General features: G+C 41.2%; 1 protein-coding gene across 2 annotated transcripts in view; it reads right to left on the minus strand.

The window, feature by feature from the left end:
* ITGA9 (integrin subunit alpha 9) overlaps positions 1-27,232 on the minus strand; it is a 226,490-nt gene that overhangs the window by 56,550 nt on the left and 142,708 nt on the right. For both annotated transcript variants that reach the window (XM_051611862.1, XM_051611861.1), the window contains exon 18: positions 21,987-22,137. In XM_051611862.1, the coding sequence (XP_051467822.1) occupies positions 21,987-22,137 (151 nt within the window). The remainder of the gene's footprint in view (positions 1-21,986; positions 22,138-27,232) is intronic.

The raw sequence follows: 27,232 nt of genomic DNA on the forward strand, positions 1-27,232 counted from the left end.
ATGCATATAAAATTTACACGAGTACCATTCTCAGCTGGAACAAGCACATGTGGAAGTAGCTTCCTAGAACCATGGACTCAGGCTATATATATCTCCAAGAAATGTCTCTGTCATTCACATTTTGACCCAGTGCTCTACAGATCTCTTATTCTAATTACAAGTCTGACAGCATTCAAATTCTTGATCTTTTAACAGCTTCCTGTGACATCTGAAAGACACAAGTCTCCTTTATCTTTAAAATCATGACTCAACTCAGGACACATTTATAGAAAATTACAGCTAACACTACCTTTCTTATCTGACTCAGACAGTATTTCACTGGTTTTATATGAAAAGAAAACATGAGAAAAAAATTCATGCATGCTTGGAGATGCCTGGTGGCATGATATGACTCCAGTACCACTCAAGTACTGGAGCAGGAGCCTCCACATTCAGCTTCTTTATAGATTTGTTTCATTGCAATCTTCAGCAGGCTTCTATTTCCAGAAACAAAAAAGAGAGCACTCAAATATCTATCTCCAGTTGTACAAAGCCACCATCCTCAAATGCTGTGCTAGATTTTCTCCTTAATTTACGACAAAACAGTAGAGCAAGTCCTTCATGGTAAAGCATCTCCTTCACTTGCCTTTTCCTCTTGGCAAACTGGGATGTTCTCCAGTTTTATGTGAGTGATCAAGTGAACACAATTTCTGAGCAGCTGCACAACCAAACAAAAAAATTCACAGCTGTTTCCTCTGGGAAGATTCTTTGTTCTGTGTTATTCAAATGTCCCTTACTGCCTAACTGTGGCAACCTATGAACTCTCTTTCATCAACTCCCAGCCTCTGTTCATTCAAGAGGGGTTTCTATTTACATAGCTGTCTGGTGGTGACAATGACCAGACAGATCCAAGAGGCTGGCTCCTCTCCTCAAGGCCACATCACTTCAGAGATGTCAGAAAACACGATAACAGAAGGAACTCTCATCTTGATAACAGCAGAAGTGCTGAACTCCTTCATTTTGCATGTTGGCGGCTGCACGCCTTTGTGGCCCTGACAGGAGGCAGGCAGATGCCAGTTGTTTAATAATGGCCTGTTAAGGAAATGACAGATAATGTTGCACTAGCTGGTTTTGCTGTTATTAATTACAACAGCTTTATGGATGCAGTAAGTAAGACTGACTTGAACGACCTTCTGGCTTCATTAGCATACTATCCAGTTTAATTATTAATATTAATAGAACATTATTCAAGTTCAGATTGTGCATTAGGAAAAAACTCTTCACTGAGAGGGGTGGTCAGTGACTGGAACAGGCTCCTCAGAGAAGTGGTCATGGCAACAAACTTGTCAGAGGTCAAGAGCATCTGCATGATACTCTTAGATAATATGATTAAGTTTCAGGCAGTCCTGCAAGGAGCAGGGAGTTGGACTCAATGATCCTGATGGGTCCTCTCCAAGTTGAGATATTCTTCGGTTCTGTTAACACTGCCAAGTCAAACTGATCAATAGTAGGAAACAGCAGAAAAGTTTGCCTGTACCACATTGCTTCAGCCTTCTGCACATTTGTAAATTACACAGGCTACACCGAAAACTTCCCTCATGGACCCCTGGCTTTGCTCTCTCTGTGATTAGGATGGGAAAACTCAGCTAATGAGTAAATACTTGTTTTTCCTTCGCTGCTCACTGTTTGCCTTCAGGCTTTATTTGCAGTGCACTGTTTTGGAGAGAGAAAATTGTTTCCTCACAGGGTTTCCTATGGTGTCCAGCTTTGTAACACTTGGGCTCTCTGTAAACACTAAATAAATTCAATTTTCACACTATTCCAGCAAGTTGAATCTAACAAATATGGAACACAAAAAGCACAACTTAAGGCTTTCAGAAATTTTGGACTCCACTTCTCACTAACATTAGCTAACGCTTGTTGTGTGCAGTGCTTCTTTATGACAATATAACCCGAGAACCCAGCTTACTGTGTGAGTTTCCAGAGCAGTTTCTAGTTTGCTTAAAAAACAGAGCCAAAAGGGTTGGAAGTTTCCCTTCCAACGAGACCATGTGAAGGTTTATCTGGAAAACTTTGTTTTCTTTCTGAATCATTTCACAGCATTTCATATATTTAAGAGAGTCATTCAGATAAACTGTGATCTAATTAGCCAAATACCTGTATTATTACTGCTTAACAAATGCAGACATGGATATGAGAAACATGAAGCTCAAGCTGGCTCCAAGTCTGTTTCTCAAAGTCCTTTATCACAGAAATAAAAGTTCCTGATAATTGTAACACGTGCAATGAAACAGTCAAGTTCTAACCCCATTAGAAGGGGCACACGGAGAAACAGCAGCTCACCATATTGCTGTCAAACATAATCCCTGGGACGTGTAGTCAGGTGTATGAGCAGAGATGTAACAAAATGGCCTTATTTTTGGACATGAGCATTTGGAAGGACAAATACGATGTGAGGTTTCAAACTAAGTACTACAGGGAGTTGCTAATGATCACACTAACACAGTCTGCAGAAGAAGCAACCTGGGAATGCTGCTGTTTGCTAAATTTAAGACTTCAGAGGAGAAACGTCAGCAATGCCCAAGTTTTTCCCCATCCCTCTGCTGTTTCAGACACTTGCCTGGTGCAACACACAGTGCACCACACCGAGAAACATCAGATTTCTTCTCCACAGGCATTTTTGGCCAGTACCTGTCTCAGCAGAAGCGAGCAAGTCCCAAACATGAGACCTCTGAGTATATCTGACTACAGGCTGACAACATGGGATGAGCCTTTTAGCAACGTCTCCTTGCATTCTTATCCATAACCCATACACTATGTGAAGTCAAGTCCTTACTGCCCAAAACAACTGGGATAGAACAACAACCTGAAGAATGGAAGAGGCTCACAGAGTAATTTGCTTCATACAGGTAGACAAGCTAGATGAAGCTAAATGCTTACCATTTCAACATGAGTAAAGCATTTTAATCACATAGATGGAATGTTGGGTTATTGGATCATTATCTAAACCTGAAACAACTCAAGAGCTATATACTTCCACTGACTTCACCTAGCTGATTATCTCAGGATATAATATATGGAACTAACCCAGATTTTGCTCTTTTCTGATCACAGCGATCATAACTGGACTGAAAGAACAAAACACTTTTCAGGCCATATAAGGTAGGTTATCACTAAGAAAACAGCTTGTCAGCACTAGAACAGGTCATACTACGTCTTTCATTGCACGTATTTTGGCATTTAAAAAGCCTGTCTTCTCTTAGTAGTGTTTGATGGACCCAGTGTTCTCACGGTACGAAGGTGGGACCAGCATTGTCTACTTTGATCTTGAAGGGTCCTTTTCAACTTGCCACCAAATTTAAGACTTAAAAAGAAGGAAAAGAGAATGCCTTAAGAAAACAGTAAGAACAAACTGCTGGTTGAAGAAAGGCTGCCTGGCTCTGGATAAAACAAAGTCAATCTAATGCAACATGTTGCTCCTAACTGGTATCCTGAATGCAGATGACCAAATAACGGCCACTGTGCATGAAATGACACAGCTCAAAGAAAGATATTGAAACTTCCTCAGCTTTACCTTGATTGTTTTCAAATCAGATCATCTATGTTTTGTTGGTTTTTTTTTTCCTCAGGGCAGTCTTGCATAGCTTGTATGTGATGACTTACTGATCGGTTGATACATTCTGAACCTTCTCTGCCTCATTTCTGTCCAACCAAAACCCTCCCACCTTCCTGAGCCTGATCTGGCAGTTCATATAACCATATTCTGATTTTTTTATCTTTCGCACCCTTAGGGTCATTCATCTCATCCACAAAGGTAGAGTAACCTTTCTGAACTGATCAGGTCATCAGTATGCTTCTTCAAGTTGCTGCCACCCTTCATCCTCATCCATGATTGGATGCAAGCTCCTTGCCTCACGAATCTCCTTAACTTATCTCCCCCTGGCCCAATAACTCCCTTTCAACAATCTCCAGTACCAGGCTTTTATCTGACACCTCTTTTACCAAATTATGACTGTCAGCAAAAGCAAACAAATATGAAAGTACAGGTCACTTGTGCTACTTAGCACTCACCAGTGCTCTCACTGGTGTGAATTCAACCATCCAAACCCTTATTTATGGCCCACCAGCTCTCTGCTTTTCTAAGCACACAAGCTACTAGTAGGTACTACATTTGAAATCTCAACAAGGAGATGCAACAGAACAATACTAAACTTGCAAAATTATGTGCCAGATAAGGCTCTGATTTATTTCTTTTTTAAATCATAAGAGGACAGTCAACAGAAAGTTTTATTAATGTCTGAACTTAGGGTAAGTTTAGTACTGCTCTGAATACTGTTAATTATCTGTGCCAGAGGTTGACTTCACCCTTTTAAATATTCTTCTGATTAGCTGTTATTTTTTAATAGATTAAAATCCCTTATGAAAGGCACTGAAAACATCCTCATTGCAGAATTGTTAGGATAATTTGTATATTTAAAAGGAAAAAATCCTTCCAACTTGTTAGAAAACACATTTACCAGCAGATTGTATTTCTTTTTCCTTAGTTACACTCAAATTAAAGCTTTTCTGTTGTTGTTTAGATAGAAAAATGTCTACCCTGCAAATCCTGGCTACTAGCACTTATGCTCTGAAATAGAGGAGAAAATGTCCTGGAAGCCTTGATATTATGTTGGCAGAACACTCCTGTTTTGAAGATGTTGAGAATTTATTTAACTTGTTAGTTTTTTTGATGCTGCTGTGTGTTTTCCAAAGGGTACAAAAGAAGAATGAATACTGAGGAACTGATGAATACTAAACAAGAGTGAATACTGAAGAACCCTGCACTTGTTGCCAGAGCACACACTCTTGTTTTTCTTTTTCTTGCTATTACTGGTTTTCTTGTTCTCTAATGCCTGTCTGTGAACCATTACACTTGACACCACAGGGGATCATGAGAAGTCCTAAAACAAATATGCTAAGAAAAGATCACAAAGGGCTACTTGCACTGTACAATTCACACTATACTAGGTCTCAAGAGGGAGATGCTATGCATCTACCTACTACATACTCTGTGGTATATAAACCTTACAACTCATTCTTCCCATTAGTTACTTGGAAAGGTATGTTCTCTGACCTGCACCAAAGACAGAGGCTTACATCAGGCACTGTGAAAAATACAGTCTTGCTAAATATGTACAGTTTTTTATTTTCATAACGGACCTTGACATTAAGCACACACATATCTCAGCAATTCCAATTTATATTTTTGTTGAAGAGGGACAACTTCCCAAATGAGAGTTTAGATGAACATCTGGATGTTTTGTTCCACCCAACAGGACAATTATATAGACCTGAATTGAATGTTAAGAACTTCTTACATTTGGGATATATCACTGGATGTATGTCTGTTTAGAGCTGGCAATCTTCTTCCCAAACACTTCCCATTATCAGACACATTAAATAAAGGCTCACCTCTTTGATCATGTTTGAGGTGACTTCTTCAAATCACTCTTCATAATCTTAGTCTAAAAACCCTTCAGTTGTACTATCAACAACATGTGCATTTCCCTACGGTTTTGAGAGCATCATTTTTATTTTGCTCTTATCCTTATTTCTCCCTGACTCACAATCCTCTTAATGCCTTCACTGAGGCTTCAAGGATATGAAGGCTTGTCAACTCATTTAAAAACTACCCCCTGGGCATACTGATGTGCTTTCTTTTCCACAGCAACTGAGGTCACAAAAAAACGTGGGTCATAGTTACCCACACGTACAGAACAATTAGGGCTGCCTGAGCTCCTGAAAGCTTGGGGATTTTATTAAACTAAAAAGACTGGTTCAGGCTGAATTTTCCTATGACTAAGAGCAAGTGCAGCTCACAGTAATTTAAGCTTGGAGGCCCCTTCTCATGCATACAACAGCTTAGTTTTTCTAACACAAAATTCCACAGATACCATGCTTTCCTCCAAAATGGGGCTTCTCTGAGTTTTTTAAACTGCAGGAACAGAAAGAGGATCAGCAGCATTACTCACCAGGAACTCTTCCCAAAACTGTACCACAATTCAAGCAAAAATAATCTGAAATTACCAAAATGGTGTGTCTGATCTACCCCAGATACCTCTTAAAAGTTGCTCTGATTATCTTCCCTGAAAGTCCTTTGGGTCTTTGTTGTACTTGTGCAACTAGTAGTCCGATGCCTGCTTTGCCTCTTTGTCAACAGTGATCTGTTTGCTGAACAGTTAGTATTTCCTTTGTGTCTCTGGGCTGGACCCAACCAGGCACAGACCTTCCCCAACTCCTTCAGCCCACAGCCAAGGCACACCAAAGTCATCAAGTGACTCGCTCACGTTTGGAAATCTCAGTATCTCATAAACTAAGCCAGCAGTTTTGGGGTTTGGTTTTCCTGTTTTTTGCTCATCTGTTTCAGATGTGACAACTGCACGAGGCACTGAAACACCCAACGCCATCAATGTGCAGCTCCCAACACTGCACAAACGGGGTCAGACAGGGAAGGCTGCGCGCAGCCGCAGGATGCACTGCTTCCCTGGGGCCAGCTTCCCAGGTGGCAATGGTGGCACATGGTGGTGACATTGGGCCACCTGGGAAGGCCACGGGCTCTCGTGAGCCATAAGCATGCAACATAGCCTGGGAAAAAAAAAAAAATCTTATTACTGATAGTAGCTTTGAAGATGGACTGCAGTGGTCTGGCACAAGGTGGTCATTGGTTTTAAAAACAACCATAGGTTCAAGAAAAATTCTCATACACATACACTTCAGGGAACTCCTGCTTTCAGAGCAAAAATCTCATGAGGTTAATTCCAGTTTTTTGACACATGGTTTACTCAGTAACTTCAAGCAAACACCTTGTGTTCAGGAACTCTTCTGCATGCACTTCTCCACTAGCCAAAGCAAACTGTGTGACAGAATCACATGTAAGGAGGAAAAAGATGTTCATGATGGAAAGTAATTAGGATGGCTTCACTCTTTTAAAGTAACAGCTGTGTTGCCTGAGCTTCACATGTTTCTTCTGTTATAAACAATTTCCAAGCACAGGTGGAATACAAGTAATAATGTGAATAACATGCAGGACAAGTCAATGATAAATCAGCAGCAATAGCAACTACAGTGTGAAAATTATTGTTAATAATTACCCGCTAGGAAAATTATTACAGAGAGAGATATGGGCTCAATATAGACTTGCTCAGCTAGACATGGCAACGGAACTAGCATTTGCCTGACCTCTTGCATGCAATGATTAAAGAATTTTGGCTATCCAACCAAATGGATATAAAAAAATTTTGCTCGTGGATTGCAAGGGTCTGTTTTAAAGGTGTCACAAGGACCAAAAGTTTTCCTTTACTTTTCAGCCCAGACATTCCCCTAACAAACCAAATCACCAAATATGAATGTCACACATTGTAAATTCTGCAGCTCCACAAATTGCTGTTTCACCAGCAAAGACTTTTGTCATCACAGCACTTTCATGAGCAAGCAAAACTGCAAACCTGAGTACACTGACATGTGCATAGCCAAATGTGTATAAAAAGATCTGGAGGAGTGGAGCATCTGGGCCTGTGTTCTGATAATTAAACGATCCTTTGATTCATTATGAGAAAATAAACTTGAAAGGGGGTTGGGGAACCTCAACAGTTGTTTCATAAAAAAAACTAGGGGAGAAAAAAAAAAGAAGTTTTCTTTGGCATTAGCAAGAGATTTCCTGTCCCACTCCATGATCTCACTAGTAAATGCTGGAGGCACACCCCACCCCCAAGCCCAGTGAGCCTGGCTTCAAACAGCTTGGATTTGCTGCTTAATTTGTGAAAACAACTATTTTGATATAATTAATTAGAGCTTCCCGCCTCTTTTCTCTCCTCCCTAGATAGAAGCTATTTATAGATCATGAGCTCACCCATCCCAGCCGACAGAGCAAGTCTTTGAGAAAAAAGGGAAAGAAAGACAAAACCTCTTTTATTTACTGGATAATTCCAACATTCTTATTTCAACTCCCTTATTCTCTCTCAAACTTTTGTCTTAACTGGCAAAAAACTAGTGCAGCCTATTTTTAAAGCCTACAATCTCAGAAGCTGAAGAGGCAGCAAAAATGATTCACTCAGCTCACATAATTGATGAGCTTGTTCCAAAACAAGTTTCAGAACCAATCAGCAAAACCTATTGTTTTTCTTCTCCATCTTTTAAGGGACTTGCAGGGCAGGTGGGGAAGCTATAAGGAGAACAGGAGATTTGGTGCCACTCTGAGAAGCTTCACCTCCTTTGCTGCCATACCATCATTTTTAACAGACCAATTAGACTTATGTCATAGATTCACAGAATGGTTAGGGTTGGAAGGAACCTTAAAGATCATCAGGTTCCAACCTCCCTTCTATGAGCAGGGACACCTTCCACTAGACCAGACTGCACAAAGCCTCATCCAACCTGGCCTTAAACATCCACTACCTCCCTGGGCAACCCATTCCAATTCCTCACCACCCTTATATTGAAGAATGTCTTCCCAATATCTAACCTAAATGTCCCCTCTCTCTGTTTAAAACCATTACCCCTTGTCCTATCACTATCTTCTCAGATGAAAAGCCCCTCCCCAGCTTTCCTGTAGCCCCTTCAGGTACTGGAAGGCTGCTATAAGGTCTCCCCAGAGCCTTCTCTTCTCCAGGCTGAACAGCCCAAACTCTCTCAGCCTGTCTTCATAGCAGAGGTGCTCCAGCCTCTTGATCATCTTTGTCGCCATTCTCTGGACCCTCTTCAACAGCTCCATGCCTTTCCTATGCTCCAGAGCTGTACACAGTACTCCAGGTGGGGTCTCACCAGAGCAGAGCAGAGGGGCAGAATCCCCTCCCTGGCCCTGCTGGCCACACTTCCCCTGATGCAGCCCAGGATGTGTTTGGCTCTCTGGGCTCCAGCACACACTGGTGGCTCATGTCGAGCTTCTTATCTACTACCACCCCCAAGTCCTTCTCCTCAGGACTGCTCTCCAGTCATTCTCCCCCCAGCCTATATTTGTGCCTGGGGTTGTGCCGACCCAGGTGCAGGACCCTGCACTTGGCCTTGTTGAACTTCATGAGGTTGGCACTGGCCCACCCCTCCAGCCTGCCAAGGTCCCTCTGGATGGCATCCCTTCCCTCTAGGGTGTCAACCACACCACACAGCTTGGTATCATCAGCCAACTTGCTGAGGATACACTCAATCCCACTGTCCATGTCTCCAACAAAGATATTAAACAGCACTGGTCCCAATACTGACCCTCAGGGAATGCCAGTTGTCACTTCCTCCCAGTTGGACACTGAACCATTGACCGCAACTCTCTGGGTGCTGCCATCCAGCCAATCTCTTATTCACCAAGTGGTCCATCTGTCAAATCCATGCTTTGTCAGTTTAGAGACCAGGATGTCTTGTGAGACAGTGTCAAATGCCTTGCACAAATCCAGGTAAATGACATCAGTAGCTCTGCTACTATCCACCATCTCTGTAGCCTTGTCATATAGAGCCACCAAATTGGTCAGGCATGACCTGCCCTTAGTGAAGCCATGTTGGCTGTCACTCATCCTCTCCTTATTTTCCATGTGCCTTAGCAGATTTTCCAGGAGGATCTGCTCCATGACCTTGCCAGGCACAGAGGTGAGACTGACCGGCCTGTAGTTCCCTGGGTTTTCCTTTTTCCCCTTTTTAAACATAGGGGCTATGTTCCATTTTTTCCAGTAGGTAGGAACCCCATCAGACCAACGTGACCTCTCAAATATGATGGAAGAGGATCAGAGACTGCATCCACCAGTTCCCTCAGGACCCATGGATGGACCCCATCAGGTCCCATAGACTTGTACGCCTTCAGGTTCTTTGAACGGTCATGAACCTATTCTGTTACAGTGGGGTGCTGTGTTCTCCTAGTCCCTGCTTTCACCTACTGTGGTCTTTGCAATGAAGCTGCACAGTTGCCAGAGAAGATTGATGCAAAGAAGTAATTGAGAACCTCAGCCTTCTCAATAGCCTTCATAGATATATTTCTCATTTCCTTCAGGAGAGAGCCTATGTTTTCCTTAGTTGTCCTTGTATCCCCACCATACCTATGTCAACTTTCACAGTACTACACAAGCTAAATCTTTCTTTTCCCTGATTGCTGAAAACTGCTGAACTTAATTTCTTCAAGATATAGGAAATATTCCAAGGAACATCACCAAGATCCACCATCCCCACAGAGCTGTTAGGACAGCTGTCCCATGCTTATCATGAAGGCCGTGTTTCAGTTACACTGTCTAGTCAGGCCTGTATGACCCTTTTCCACGTGTTAATTTATGGCTACACATAATCTGCCAGCAGAGAGGGAGCAGCTTAAAGGTCAGACTTGCACCTGCCCACACAATAACACTCATCCACTGGAGCACTCTTGGGCATGACCTGAATGTTATTAGTAAGATAAGGAATTCCCTTTAAATTTGGGCATAGTGGGCTGTATGACTAAGCAGTGCAAAGCTTGTTATTTAGGAGAATCTGTTATAGTGTCCCTCAAGTACAGGATGGTAGCCTATTTTACAGCGGTAGATAACCAGTGGGGTTTTCCAAGAGATTAATGGCTGGAGACAACAGACTTTCTCCATGAGGTCTCTCTATGCTTCATAAAAGCTTACAATAGAGATGAGAGCCTTATTCTTGGTTTTATATCCTTTCCGGAGAAAGTGGTACAAAACCAGTCACAGAAGAAAACAGTTCTCAGCAAAGCAAATACGTGTTTTTTGGAATCTGGCTCTTAGTGACAAGTTTGCGTTTCTGAGGCCACCCCTTCTCCCCATAGCAGCAATTAGCATCTGAGAAGTGACATCACTGCTGACACCACTGGACCATGGAACTCATGCTGGGGCTCTGGCCCCAGGGAACAGGCGTTAGCTCACGCTTGGCACCCCTGCCTTTTTCCTGAGTGCAGGGGGCTGCCAGTCCAGTCAGGACAACCTCCGGCTCCTGAAGGCCTCTCTAGCTCCTGAACACAACCCAAACCAAATGTTTTCCCCGGGCCAGAAAGTTTAAGCTGTTTTTCTCTCCCAACTCCATGAGCCTGTAATTATTCCTAGATCCCATCAGGGAGGAACCACCTGAACTGAAAGGCTGCAGGAAGGAAGCCAGCAGCTACCTCGACTGCAGGTACTGGAAACTTCTCAAGGATGCCTCGGCATCCTTTCCTGGGTGTTCTGATATCTGAAACTTTGAAAGAGCATGCAAGGGCTTGTGGCTTCTCCCAACCACCTTTTGCCAACATTCCTCCTTGATTTTAACCCTTGGCTTTGGGTAGGGGGGATTTGGGATGGGATTTGCCTGCTTCCGTGGAAGAACAGTCTGAGAAATATTAGAGAACAGTACCAGCTCCAAAGGGAGTACATTCATTTTCTACTAAAAATGGAAGAGTGTTCTCTCCTTGGAAAGGAATCCTCTGTTCTTCATGGTATTTAAGCAAAAAAAAAAAAGTCTTTAGTGTTTAGTCATGGCAGGGAGCACCACTTGCACTTGAATCCCTTTCTGGTCTCTCCCCCTTGCAAACTGACCTTTTTTTTTTTTTGTCCTTTTAAAGGATGCTAAGCTATGACAAAATACTTCTAAGCAAGATGACTTCATTTAAGACTGTATTATGATCAACCCTCTCTCAAAACTGGCCCTTGTTTGCTGTGTCACATCCTCTCTCTGGAGAACCAAGAAAAACAAGAGCAACTGGGCTGCTGCTTGTAGGACAGGCAGTTAATGTCACTCTACAACTAAAAAAAATACTAAAAATGCAACGTAAAGCATCAAGCTCAAAATACAGAGGATTTTTGCAAGCTCAGCTTACCTACTGAATACTTTAATGTAATTCATGTCTACAATTACCAGGAAATTACTGCCTTTCTAGGCCTGTATGAGTTCAAGTATAATACAAACAAAAAAACCCTACCTCATTCCAGTGACTCAGTTTTCACCTGTCCTTTGTAATTCTCACTAAAGAATCAGTCGTAATTTTTATTAAGACACAAGTGCCTTGCACATAACAAGTACTTTTTATAGTGGAAAAACATAATTATCGCTTGGAATAGAAAGATCAAGAATTCCTTGCTTGGAAAACTCTGACTAAAACAATAAACAGACCCCTTTGTTCTTGTTCATCTTCGCCTGCAGCATTTAAAAACTATGTACAGTCACTGAGAAAAAAAGAAAGAAAAAAAAAGCTGACACCAAACTTCATTTGAGGTCTATTGCTCGTACTATTTTCCAGCTGAGCCAGCAAGACAAAAGTATACTGGTTTGAAACTGGGATTAACCCATTGGCTCCACTAATGACCATAACCTAACAATTCTTATTTTCTCCTCCATGGGTAGTTCAGATGAGAAACAGGAGAAGGGAAAAAGAGAAGGCAGGGGGGAAGGGGATGGAATAAATAAAATAAAATTAATTAAAAAAACACTCAAGGGGCAATAATAAAGGTAAGAGGGTTGTTTTTTGGTGTTTGTTTTTTTTTTACTTGGACCAAAGAGCCAACACAACTGGAAACACCAATCATTCAATTTTCAGAAGTTCTGACAATTCCAATTAAAGTTGATTTTTTAATTTAAAAACAGATGCTCTTCCTTAGGATCAGGATCATACAGGATATCTGTGAGTCAACCCAGCATTGTCAGAAGTATTTATATTTTCAGTCTATTCATATTGTACAGATTTTTAACAAATTCAGCGGCTTTATTCCTTACAGACATTAACACATGCATTGCCCCATTTATTAGCAAGGAACAAGGTAAAACAAAAGGTAACTGTGTACTTGCAGCCAAGCAACAGAAACTACTTCCCAGAGCCAAAGTCAGTAACACACTGCAAATAACCCAAACTCTGCTACTTTACAGCAGGTATTTTGTACCTCACAGGTTATTGTTTTCAGTAGATTGTATAGTTGAGGAGACAATCACATGCAGGTTACACTTATCAGTAGATTTTTATACACACCATGTAGGTTCGTGCAAGTTTTCCAGCTGATATTGTAAAGGAAGACAACTATCACTTCTAACACGAACTATGATCACACATTCAGCTAATTTCACCAGTCATTTAGACTGCGCTATTCCTAAAAAAAACCCAACACTTTTTTGGATTAAATGCCCATTCAGACACAATCACAGAATTGCTCTGGTTGGAAAAGACCTTTGAGATCACCGAGTCCAACCATAACGTAACTCTATCAATCGTTAACCTAACTCTACCACGTCCAGTGCTTAATCCATGTTCCTAAGCACCACACCTACAGATCTTTTAAACACCTCCAGGGATGATGATTCAACTACCTCCCTGGGCAACCTATTGCACTGTTTAATTACCCTTCCAGTGAAGAAGTTTCTTCTAATATCTAATCTAAACCTCCCCTGGCACAACGAGCCCATTTCCTCTTGTCCTATTGCTTGTTATTTGGGAGAAAAGACCAACCCCCACCTCACTACAATCTCCTTTCATATAGTTGTAGAGAATAATGCAATTGTCCCAAAAAGAAATTAAGTCTTGAGAGTCAAAAAAAACCCCATGTCCTGAACTATACACTGGCATGTTTCTATATTCTCCATGCCATTACATGTATATCCAAACTACATATGCTGTTGCAATCTGTCAGCAGTGCACTGAATTTGATTACACCTTTATTTAAAAAAAAAAAAAGTGGATAAACACATATGTTTTTGTTATTACCTCATGGTATGTGTATAGAAATACTAAGATCAATTAATAACAGCAGTGCATTTTTGTGTGTATGAGTCCATGCTCTCCAATAACCCAGGGAAAAGTCAGAGACAGGGAAGATGATGGGAAGAGAAAGGGTGTAAGCTTTCCTTCATCTCACTTCACATATAGATGTATGTATACGTGCTCACACACATGCATCTCACATTACTAAATCATGGTTGTATGGCAACATTAACAGGCAATTACACAGATAATTATACAGATAACCCATGGGTCATACACATTATTCTGTATCATCAAAAATATGTCTTCAAAACACAGTTATCTTAAAATAAAAAGCAGGAAAAAACAACAACCAAGCAGCAGGAATAATAATAAAAAAAATGAACCAACTTTCATTTCCTCGTGGTATTTCTGAAAGCATAGATAATAAATGCCCACATACACTGTAAGACAGACTTTTGTGTGTAAGGTATCAATTACACTGAATATTGGTGTACTCAACTGCAACACAGCTATTACCTCTCAGTGTTACAATGAAAACCTGAAATTAATAACGAGTTCAGGGAATAAATCCAAATGTCATCAGCTACACAGTTAAATGAAAAAGCAAATGGAAAATCTCACAAATTAAAAAAAAAAAAAATTAAAACCAAACTGGATGAGGAAACAAAATCAATAAAATCAAGCCTTGCCCCCTCCCTGCCTTCTTCCCTGGCAGTAATTTTCAAGTGCAAAGAATAATATTAAGGTAATAACAATGAGTTTGGCACTGGGTATTTTCCTGGAATTAATAAACCTTAGCTCAACCTACAATTCCCAAAAACCAAAGCCAAATCTGAAACCCCAGGAAATGCCTTTTGCAAACACGCACAGCTCTGGGGGTTTGGTCTTTCCCTTTCAGAAACTCAAATGCAAGGCACATCAGGACTTCATAAGAGAAAAACCTGGTGACATGATAGATGATACATAACCTAGGGACAGTGCTGAAAGGAAAAGGTATAATTCATTACCTACTCCACTGGGATATAAAAACAGGTTTTTTAATATGTACTTTTTTTCTTTTATTTTTCAAGCAAAAGCGTAGCTGTTCACTTTTAAGGCTTTACTTTAAGAGGTGCTGCTCTACTTTGTAGAGCAGCCCTGTAGAGCACTCCTCCTTTTACCCTTGCTAAGTGGAAATCTCCTTACTATTCTGCAGATGGTTATGGCCTAAAGTCAAGCACAGGTTTTCTGGCCTCCTCCCAAAGGCAGGCTGTGAAAGCGCTGCTGGCTGGGAACATGCCTGGCTCGGCGTCCCCTGCAGCCTGCCCAGGCGGGGGATCTGCTGAGACAGCCCAGAGAGAGGGTCCCCAGCTCACCCCTGGAACCTGCAACAGAGCCAGCTGAAATGCTTCTTGCTCTTCTTGCTCAACACCTCTGGTTTTGATGAAACACCACAGGAAGCTCCTTCTCATAAAAAAAAACAAACCAGATTTGAGGCCTGAAGGCCTCCTTCTGAGGGGGGTTAACCTCTGCTCATAGGAACGCAGACTGATACTGGCTGAACCAAGGGTTACATCACTGGCTGTCAGCTGCTCCAGGAGAAGGGATCTTAGCTCACCTAGCTCCCTGGAAGGAATCAAGGCTCTCCATCATGTTTTTGAAGGAAGGGAAAGAGCAAGGAATAAGCAAGAAAGAGGAAAGAGAAAGGGAAAACCAAAACAAACAACAAGAAAAAAACGCAACAAAACCAAAACAGACCAAAAAAAAAACCAAGAACACACACAAAAAAACACCTTTGTCTTTCCTTTCACACCAGAAGTAACCAGGAGGTTCACAAGAGAGCCACAAAATCCCATGGCCCCAGCATCAAACCCAAGGGAAAAAAAAATGTATGATTTCTTAAGCAGCTCTAGTGCCTCCTTGGATTTTCAGCTGAAAACTCTTCACACCCTTACTCATCCTTTTGACTGTGCAGATGGGTTTGTTTAGGTCTTCCTACAGACAAAACTGCTGTTGACTTCAGAGACACTATGCCTAAAGCATGACTTCAGGATCACACCTTGTGCTTGATAAGATTAATTAAAGAAGGTTTTGTTTTTATTTATAGATCCTTTTAGCATCACAGGAGAAATCTGAAGAACTAGGTGAAAGAGCAATTGTGACCACTTCCAGCCACACAGCACCATTAACTACAACATTCCACAGGACTAAGCAATATAAATGCACGTAGATGTATACATGTATATTACACATGTAAATACACATGTAAATATGTATATATTTCTTTAGACTTAGTGTAAATGTATTTTTTCCACTCAGGTTATAATTTATCTCCTGGAACCATTTTGAGCTGCCTGTCTTAAAAGTGACTAAAAAGAAACACTTGCAAGAACAGAACTGACCTTTCACACCAGAAATTCGATAAGCTTTAAGCTTTGAGTTACAACAAAAACAAATCCAAAACCCAACAGCTTCTTGCTGTAATAAAAGCTACTGAAAGACAGGTAAACCAACCCTCACCTAAATCTTTTGCAGAGGAGACCAAAGTTCGGATGATTTTAACCTTAAGAACACAGGAAACAAACCATGTCCCATAGATTTCTCACCTCAAATGTTGGCAAGTCTCTCTCCACTAAATTTAAGAGCAAAAAACTATCATGAAGAGAGACACTGTGACATGGTGAGGTCACTGGGGATCTTTACCATAGAAACAGCATAGCCTGTAAACAAGCACACCCAATTATCAAGTGTACTGAGCTCAATATATACTGGACCTTACCTTCTATGAAGGGATTTTTCCCTTTCTCCCAGAAATGTAGTTTATCAAGATAATTGTCTAATTTGTTGTGGCTCCATCTCAGCAACTGAGGCAGCTGAAGCCCTTTTGCAAAGCTCTCTCACATGGCCAGCACTGATGCAACCATGGCAGCAGCTCCTGGCTCTGCACAGATCCCAAAGATGTGCATAGAGAAGCAGGTCAGCTGGTGATCTACGGACACAGACTGAAATGGGGCAGGCAGCTACTGCCTGCAGCCCAGGGAGCCCTTCTCCACTCACTTGAGGAAGTCTCATAATTTTAGCACTTCGGATTTCCATTCCCTCCTTCACCTGTATAGAAACCAGGACCTCCGCTGGTGCCTGGCTTTAATGAAACCCTACCTTGGGTATTACAACAGCAGGTACATTGGGGATTCACTGTAAAGGGGCTCTGGAAAAGGTTGCCTTCTAGCCTCTACAAGAAGCCCACCTCACATGACTGTACTCACCCACACAGCCGTTCGTCCTTTAGAAAACGATTCCCTTCATAGCTCCAAGGGGAGAGCAGGGCCAGGCAGTCAAACAAAACCTCTCAATAATCTGAGCCACACATTCCTCAAAACCACTATGTTTATATATGTAAACAGTCACAGTAAGACTCATGATGAGCTATTTCCAGGACAAACACTTTCCACATCTCATAAGTCAGAGCATCAGCCCCCCACCCAATCAGCATAACTATTCTCAGTGTATGATGTCCTATATGTTATTCTAGAACCATAAGATCCTTAAAAACAGAGATGCTTGGTTACAGCTAACTAATTGCTAGCTGTTTAAAAAGAACCAACAAACTCCAATCAGTACTAATTACACAACTAAAGCCAGTCTCCAATGCCTACTCCCTGAACATGGGAGTGGTACATGAATCTTAAGTGGAGAGTACGGATCAGAAGTCTAGCCTTCAGTTCCTACCTGCTGGGGGATATTAGGTGGCTCTAACAGCACTTGCCCGAAAGGTGCGGCTCCTTACTTATCCCTAGGGAAGCATAACAGTTGAAGTTTTAATTAAGCATCCACAGAAAAAGAAAACTAAAATAGACAATTAAGTAAGACAGCTTCAAGTGCATGGCTTTTTTGTTCCCAATGAAGAAATGGAGCAATTTTACTCCAGGGATGCAAAAAGTTTTGGTGCACCCTGGAACAAAAGTTAAGCATTAGATTTACAAAAATAGAGAGGCAGCACATGGTGTGGTTACTGCCACACTACTTATATTCCCAAGCCCTGGCTATAAAAGCTCTCCTGGCAAAAGGGTTCAGATCCTCTCATCAAAATGATATATGGCTCAGGCAATCTTCCAGATGCACTTGTGTCAGAGCAAGGGGTCACAGCTTCCATGCTACTTGGCATCACTCCCCTCTGACCCTCTGACAGAGTGGTTTACAGGAGCAAGTCCAACTGACTCCAAGCAAAACCAGCTGGATTAAATCAAACTTCTAATTTAAAAGGTTTCTGATAACCAGCTGGATGTGAATCGAGACTGATCATGTTAACTTGTCTGCCAGCAGATCCAAAGAGGCTGTATCTGCTGGAAAAAGTGGTACAGCTGAATCCAAAACAAGACCCATGTCTTTGGCTTTCATGCCCTGTTAGTATCCTGCCCCTGCCAGCCTCAAGACTCTTAGAAAGTATGAGCAGCATGGGATAATGGTGTAAGAGAATTTCCAATTTGGAAAAAATTAAACTCTGCCTGTGTCTGTGCCTCTTCTGTGCAATCCTAGTCAAAAGATGCTGGCAAGTGCTCTGGGAGCGAGGAAGAAAAAGCTCATATACAAATTGCTTGACCTCCCTGCTAACCCAGAAAGAGACCGTACCACAGCACTTGTGAGAAGAAAAACCCCAAAGCCGATAAGCAGCATGACTCTGGTGATTGGCAACATTCATAATTAGCACCAAGGTTTCAGGTGCCCACTCACAAAGGAATTATGGGAAATTACTTCGACTGAGGAAGCCATAACTTCACTGCTCCCCCTGCCCTGGCCCAGCCCTGCTAACATCACTCAGCTGTTGCTTGGGAAAGCTGCTGTGAGAAGCAGGAGGAAGGTTACACACAGCTGGCTTTGGATGCTGGGAGCCTGTCTGAAATTTAGGAACAATCCACAGCTGGAAATAACAGTCAGCAATGGGATTTCCTGAACTGTTCTCTCCATGACCAGCACTGAAATGGGGTTAGCTGATTCCTGCCAGCCCTTGAAGGGGCCTATAGGAAATCTGGGGAGGGGCTTTTCACCAGAGAGGGCAGTGATAGGACAAGGGGTAATGGTTTTAACTGAAAAAGAGGAGATTTAGGTTAGACATCAGGAAGAAATTCTTCACCATGAGGGTAGTAAGGCTCTGGAATAGGTTGCCCGGGGAGGCTGTTGGTGCCCCCTCCCTGGAGGTGTTCAAGGCCATGTTGGATGAGGCTTTTGTGCAGCCTGGACTAGTGGGAGGTGTTCCTGCTCACAGCGGGGAGGTTGAAACCTGATGATCTCTAAGGTCCCTTCCAACCTTAATCATCCTATGATTCTAAGAGCAGTGACATATTAGTGCTATACATACTGGGTTATTAATGTTCTTTTTACTATTATTATGTTATAGATACTATTTTTATATGACGGCAATACAGTTGCAAGCCTCAAAAAGGCTGCAATAAAATCTTGTGCTGTACCTGGGCTGAGTAATGTATTAAATATGGCCCTGCCCTGCCACACTTAATGCCACTGCCAGCAAGTTCATAGCACTTTTTCTGCAACTGTGCTGAAAATAGCCCTCTGCACTGAAAAGCAGCTCAAGAATGGTTACCAAAGTGCCTGTTGCTGACAAGCATTTTCAGCAAAACATCACAAGCCAGCAGGCAATTCCAATAGATGTAAAATGCTGTAGAAGTTTGTAGGAATTTTTCCAGACTCCTTACTGCACAAGCAGAGCTCTGCATTCTCCTACAGAAAAGTGGTATCACAGCTGTTAAGTGGATTTTTCAGACTCTGAAATAGAATACTTTCCTGAAGTTGAATTAAGACTATAGGACAATAAACTTTAATATGTATATTTAAAAATGTACCCTACACAGAAAAGGGGATCAAAATTTCTTTGTCAACGTTGCAAAGAAAAAGAAAATCTTTCTAACTAACCACATGAGGATTCTTTCTCCCTGTCTCATTTTTTTTCTTTTTTTCCCCCCTAATTTTTTGTTTTAAAGAGAACATTATTAAATCTCTTCGCATTTCAAAAGTAAGATTTTTCTCAGTGGACACATTATGAAATTCACTGCAGTGCAGTACTCCCAGGCACCTGTAAAACAATCCACCCCTTCAAAGGGGAGCAGTGACAAGAGAGTTAAGTGCACTACAAGGAGCTCAGGCAGGAATGAGGAATCAGGCCCCTGGGGCGTGTGCCACATACTGTGCCTCTCAAGAGAAGGACTGTCTGTCAGAAGCTATGGAAAGAAATAGTTGTGCTTCTTCCATGGAGCTGGGGAGGACTGGCTGCAGTTCAACAGGAAAATCAGACAGTGGAATATATGGAGTCCCTTAAATATCAGTCAGCAAATGCTTTTTCTCCTCATATAGAAGTGTCAAAGCCCTACCAGGTAGTCTCATAATCCACCACATCTCATGAAATCTCAGTTTCCAGAAAGCAAGGAGGGGCCAGCTCCACTAACACCCTTCAGGGAATGATACTATCATCATCCCTGAGCTAGGTCATTCATCTCTTTTTAAACACAAAGTGCAACATTTTGTCTCAATAGTCCTGTTGAAAAGAAAACAGCACTAAACTTCTGCACTTGTCACATCTCATTGTAACCAACTCACAGAAAAAAAACAAAACCGCATTGAATCCGCTAGGAACATCCCATGGAAGAAAGAAATCATTCTCTTCACCTTTACCATCAATTACCATATCTACCCCAACACAACCCTGTGTCTATCTTTTAAAAACTGCTACTAAAACAATTAGCAGATTATACACTGATCCTGTTTACAAGATCTGAGGAAGAGGGAAGACTACATGCTTCCTTGATGTGTGCTGTATTATATTTTTTTTTAGTATCAGCCAGTTTCTATGAGCAGAAGACACACTGATTACTGAGATAACCCTACAACAATATAATTTGCTTCCAGAAACTGCTCCTTCTAGGTGGCATTCAGAACAGACATTTCAAGTCTGCTACAGACCCAGACTCAAGGTAAAATACCAAGGGATACAGCACATCATCTTCAATTTGTTCCCTCACAGTGCTGGCCAAGAAGACCAACAACAAAGACAACTGGTGTTCCAGTTAATCTGTATGTGTAAAATATTCAACATGTAAGCACAGAAGACAAAAAACCCACAACAGCACAACAAGCTTTTAAAAGAACATATATCAAGCTTGCTTTCATTTCCAGTGCAAAGAAATGGAAACCCTCCCACTCACTTCAATGGGAGCTGGGCCAGACCCTGGAAGTCTCCACATAAACCTCCATTAAGGAGAAGTTGAATATTGGCATAAGACATTTCTATTTTATCCTCTGTTTTTTTTTTCCTCCTGATAAACTGCACAATTGCACGACATAATGCCTGAAAATTAAGCTTATAATATGAAGACAACTTTTTGAGGCTTGCAACTTTATTAAACATAATAGTAAATACCGAACACCAAGAGAATTAACATGTATAAGAAGTTATCATAATTCTGTTTATTATTTAAGAGGTTTATAATAACCAAAATCTATCATAAACCATGACAAATAACAGTGAAATATCATTGGTTCAATGGACTAGTTTGATTCCATGCTTTGCAACAGTTGTGCTACTGTTTTTAATACAGCTCTTATGGATTAGCAAGCAAAGCAAAGCTCCAGCAGAGAGACAAACGGCTGTGAAAAGCAGGAAGAAACAGGCAGCATCTTGTTATGTTTGTACAGCTCCCATTCTGCACAATTATTTTCACATTACTCACACTCAGACAGCTTTCAAGGCCATCAGGTTGTAAAAAGCTCAATTCAGTGTTCGTATTTCAACACCATTATCTCTAAATGAACGCATGCTAAGAAAAACAACCAAGTATTTAAATCTAAATGTAAAGAGACTAAAGCTCAAAATATTCACCTGACTCTATGCGAGGGAAATCAAAAGCACTTTTGATGTCTTGCATCCTGGCCACAGCCCAAGCTTGCACCAGGATATAAGCAAAGAATACCTTTGTATCTTGGTTTCAATGAGGAGAAACCAGGAGCCCAGGTCAGGAGATGGCCAGGACTGCTGAGTGCAGTAAGGCACCATTAAAACTAGAGGTACCTTAATACCTCAATCAAATAGTTTTTGTTTTTATTAGTGCACCCCAGATAACAGTGCTGTGTCTTCTACAGAAACACAAAAGGTGTAATTTACACAGATCAAATGCACAAATGAAAAAACCTCAGTAAAGAGCCTGGAAGATACTCAACACCAGCATAACCAGAAATAACTTCCAAATGTCTCAGCAGCCTGGACCAGGCAACCCCCTGTCCCAACATCTTGCAATTACATTGGTTTAAAGTTAAGAGACTTGCTCACAGTGAGACTGGCCTTTCTTACCTTTTGCCACATTTTGATGAAGAAGAGCTCCCCAGAAAAGTTGAAGAAAACATTGGTGTCGTAAGCATCATCCCCAATGTTAGAGATGGAAATGTTAAGCGAGATGTTCCTCACTGCTCCCAGGGCCAGGTAGGCAGTTCTGTCATCAACACTGTAGGCAGAAACAGTTATATCGTTTTAACTCTGGACAACTTACACACTCTGGTCCTACTTCATTCCTGGTATGGAAGTGTCACAACTCAGCTGCTTAAAGGCTCAGCAGTCAGAAGTTCAGTAGTGTGCTGAACGGCCAACACAGCATGTGGGGAGTCGTACAGAGAATAAGCAGCTCCCCAGTCCTGGTGCTGACACTGCCTTTTGTGCTTGTCAGGAAATCCCATGATCCTCATGTGAAACAACTTCATCTGAATTATTGTTAATATGGCTTTTTTTTTTTTTTTTGAGAATAAAATAGTTGAAGATTGTAAAGTGATTAGAGAGGGGAAATGCAACAAGTGCAAGATATTTTGCCCACATAAAAACGCACACGCTATTTCGCTTTATCTCTTTAATAATTCAAACTTATTCTAACATTCTAGAAACTTTCTAAATATCTTCTTAAAGCTATGCTATGAATAAAAGAAACAGAAAACAGGGTCAAATAAAATTCAGAAATAGGTGTAAATGGAAAACTGTTTTAAAATTACAACCACCATCCACTGAATGTAACAGAACTTTCCTTGGGTGTTTATGCTAAACCTAGCACGATGGAGTCATCCATAAGTGGAATACTAAAGGAATAGTTGAATTAAAATAATAGTTATACATAATGAATCAATAGACTATTTTAATAAGGTATCACACATTATGAACACATAAGCAGAGACATGCACATACAGAGGTAAATAATCATATACACACATTTATTATTTGATATTTGGTGTACATTTAATCATACTAGTATGTTCTGAAGATAAACAAGGAAGAATGAAGGCTAAAGATACATCACAGGAAAATATAATATGAATGCATAGGTCTGCAGGTCTGGAACTAAAAGTATAGAAAAAAAGATAGTCTGAAATATACCAGGCATACATGTAAAAAAAGCAAAAAAATTCAGAATAACATCAAACTGGCTACAGTTATCAAAACTGTAATCCAAGACCATTCATACAGCCCAGAGAACTGGAGACAGTGTCAAAGGGAAAACACCGAGTAGCTCGTCATAAAAGGGCAGAGACCTTCAGCCACACAGCAGAGAGATGCTCCAAATTATTTCCCCTGGGGCACAGCCACCCTAACAGAAGAAAGAACCTCTGAGGAAACATAGCCTAGCACCATCCACCCTGCCAGGCACTGTTGCAAGGTGCATGCACACACAGGAGCATGCAACAGCACAGAGAAATCCACAGCCAACCAAGCCACCTTTTATTCACCCATTTTCCATGAAGGAATGCCTGTGTTGGACATGCATAAGTTGGCACAAGTTGCCCCTTTACCTATCAGAAACTCTCTGAAAATGTCCAAGATGCAGGTTAAGTGCAGTGTTTAAAGGCAGCCTGTCCCTCTACTGCCACCAGCCCTCCCCTACCAGCCTTGCTCGTGGTACTGCAGCCAGAGCACCAGTGTAAAACCAGGGTTTCTGAGAACACTGTGCTTATAAAGCTTTCAGTATCTTCTGCCAAACACAGCCATACTAGACCTCCAAAGGCAGACCTCATTGGGCTCTACCTCCCTGCATTTGCCTAGGAGTTTCTAGACAGGGGTTTCCAAAGGTACACAACCATAGCAGCTGGGGGCTCCAGTGAGTGAGAAGTTCAGAGTAAGATGGTCAAGACTCAGGCTTTAAAGCTGATGGTTGTGAATTGCAAGTGTAACTTTTCCATGTAATGCAGACACTATTTATAGCATATTTGTTTCCTCTACTTACTTCATTTACTAAGCCCAAAATTATGGCTTACAGTTCAATGACAACTCCTTATGAGGCAGATGTAAGTCTCCAGGAAACGTGCCTGCTTTCTCACACTTACAACCAACTGCAGACACCAACTAATCCTACTGATAATTGGACACTCTGCTTTCTAAACATTATGGTTTATACTTACAGTCAACTGTCAGTGCAAATAAACATTTGCAAAAATGTATGCAGCACAGGAACGACTACAAAACTAGTGTGAGAAGTCAAAAAAATTTGAGTTGTTGCTCCTTATATACAAATTAATGAGACAACCATGTGAGAGTACTCAGAAGCATTTAACCTTTTGGCCCCAACTTCAACATTTACTGTTGAAAAGCAGACAAATCATGAAGATATACTAAACAGTCTGCTGAGATTTTCTAATAATCCTAAATGCGTATTTGGAAGCAAAGAAATAAAACAACCATTTCTTTCCATGAACTTCATCATCTCACTTCTTGCAACCACAACAAAACTTAATCAGCATTTATCAAACCCGTTAGCAAAACCTGGAAGTACTGCTTCATTAAGCAAAGGAATATGACAAGACATTTTTCCTGTGTAGGCTTGATACTAAATGCAATGCACACTACACAATTCTCTTTGAATTGCTAGTAGCAGCACTTTGAGGTTTAACATAATGTATTAAAATTTAAATTCTCAAGACAATTGAGAATACTCTCCTTTCTACTGAAAAATGGAAAATACTCAGAAGAATATCCTATTTAAAACTAAACCCACAAAAAAATAAAGTAAAAATAAACACAACTGGGTTGTGTTACTCCTTTCTAAAGCTATCACTCCTCTGTTATAAGTGCATCATATCAAAATGACGTTTGTAATAACACTTTATTCAGCAGAGAAAGAAAACCCACTTTCTAAGAGCACATGGTAGTTGCTCCTACACAAAATTCACACACCAATCAACTCCAAAAAACCTCACTGCTCTTAGGCTGTTGGAGGAGTTCAGGTCTTCCTCTGGAAGGTTACACCAGATTGTGCTGTAAGTCCTATTTTAAGAGAGCAGCTTTCTGAGTGATTAAATCTGTATACATCTGGAATGAATCAGGTTCACTTGCAGTGAGAAGAGGATTAGGAATCTCCCCGCTCACAGGGGAGCTCCCAGGCCCTGTTTGCTGCCGAGTGCATAACGTCATGGGGCGCGGGCAGCCAGCTGGGGGCTGGAGCAGCTCTGCTGCCAACCCAGTGCCATCCCCCTCCAGCGCCTGCCGTGCATTAAGCAGCCTGGCTGCCAAGTCAAAATATGTCAACTAAAGAACAGTTGTCACCTGCCAGAAACAAGAAAACCAACTAAAGCCACCCCTTCATCTCGACAAGGTATGTCAAACAATTTAAGAAACATGATCAAGCAATGGCTTTCAGTTTACCTTCTGTTGGATAAGAACTATAAAGCTGCCAGCATGCTCACCATGGCCCTTATAGCCTTGCTCACATCAAGGAAGAGATTATACAAATAAAAACAGACTCCAATTTTATTTTTTTTTTCTTAAAAAAGGGGGGAAAGTATCAAGATATAATCACTTAAATGGACAGAACACCACCATCTCATTTCATCAAATACTACACACAACAATCTGAGTAGGAGTTCTGGGTAGACTGCAGACGTATATATACACATTATACACAGGCAACTACCTTTGTAAACACACACATATGGGCATCTGAAGGGTGTCAAGCCATCAATATTTGCATGGAAAGGGAAAGAAGCTTGACATTCAGAAGTACTAAATACCTGCAGCTTTCATTCACATGACCCTGACTTGCAGATAACAAGCAATTTTGAAAATCAGGGTCTACACTTCTACCATGGTTTTGAATTCACTGGCCACAGTACCACATATCAAATGTAAACAAAAATATTTAACATATTGCTCTTAAGTGATTAAAACCAAGAAAACTAAATTCCAGGAAAAAACAAGTATAATCTTTTTTGAATGCTTTCACATTCTTTGCTAATGCCTATGCTGCATCACTGCAGTATGGTCAGCAGCAGCAGCAAAACCAGCTGGGAAAGGCAAATTGAAAAGATCTGCAATTTTCATTTCCCCACCTCCCAAGATGCTGGTGTTTTTATTAACATGGGTCAGGGGAGACATAATCTGCATTCCAAAAGGTACACAGGGACATATTTCTCTATTTCCTGCACTACAGAAAATGTTTTTTTTTAAAAACTGAAAAAGCATTCAGAACTTCCTTTCAGCCTGTGCAGATCATCCATAGGGCAAGGAATGTGACAAGGTTGCATTGACCCTGTTAGTCTTCGTCACTGACTTTCCCTTTTATATTAGGAGCCTTTCTTTCCTTACAGCAAATTTGCACCTACATTGATAAATCACCACTACACAGTGAAAGTTACAGCTGGGGTCATTTAGATTGCAAGTGGGTAAAAATGCTTCAAACACCTAAAGTCTAATCTGTCCTCTGTCTTTATCAGACAAAATTATGAGTCCCACATTTTTCTTCTAAATTAGGAAAAGGTATAAGTAAGTCAATAACATTGGGCCTCTAACAGATCCAAACAGATTTCTACTTTCAACAGCCAGCACTGCAGTGGGTCTTTGCAGTTACTATAATGCTAGAATATTAATTTTGTCTCCACAGACTCTTTACATCGACCCTGAAGAACCTTTCTCCTGTTGGGTTTCTATCACAGTCTTCAAGGTCAGTTGAACTTTGGGGAGGAGCTCTGCAAATACATAAACCTCAAGGACCAATAAAAAGCTGAAACCCTCAACCGATCTGGGAATTCATTTGAATTCCCAGTGCAAAACTGAGGTAGCAGGCCCATGAACAAATCCACACCAAGTCAAAAATTAAAAAAACACCACAGAAAGCAAAGCTATTGGATTTTACACTGCTTGGTTATGCTGTTTTGCCATCGCGTGTGCGTTCAAGGTCAACTCTCTCTGCAGAGTTCACAGACGATCTAGACTAAGGGCTCGGTCAAACACTCAAGATTCTCATAGCTTATTCTGTATTAGCTGAGTTGCTGCCTTCTCCCTCTTGCACTGAAGCCTACACAGCAAAGGCACTAAGAGACCTCTTGCAGCTGATGATCACAGGCTGAGATGCACTAAGCAAGCTATGGTAAACTAGCGCTGAGCCCATCAGATCATGTCATTAATGATCTTTTCCTAATTCTATTTCTCACGTGGAAATTTTCCAGTATGCTCTGAGTAGCAGATAACATGAGGTGATGGGAAAAACAGAGAATTCAAGGAGTGATCTACTGAGGTTCTGCATCAGAAGAGCACAGTTTGGGAGTAATATCATACCAATATTGCTTCCT

This window comes from Apus apus, chromosome 2 (genome assembly GCF_020740795.1).
Source record: "Apus apus isolate bApuApu2 chromosome 2, bApuApu2.pri.cur, whole genome shotgun sequence".
Taxonomy (NCBI): Eukaryota; Metazoa; Chordata; class Aves; order Apodiformes; family Apodidae; genus Apus; species Apus apus.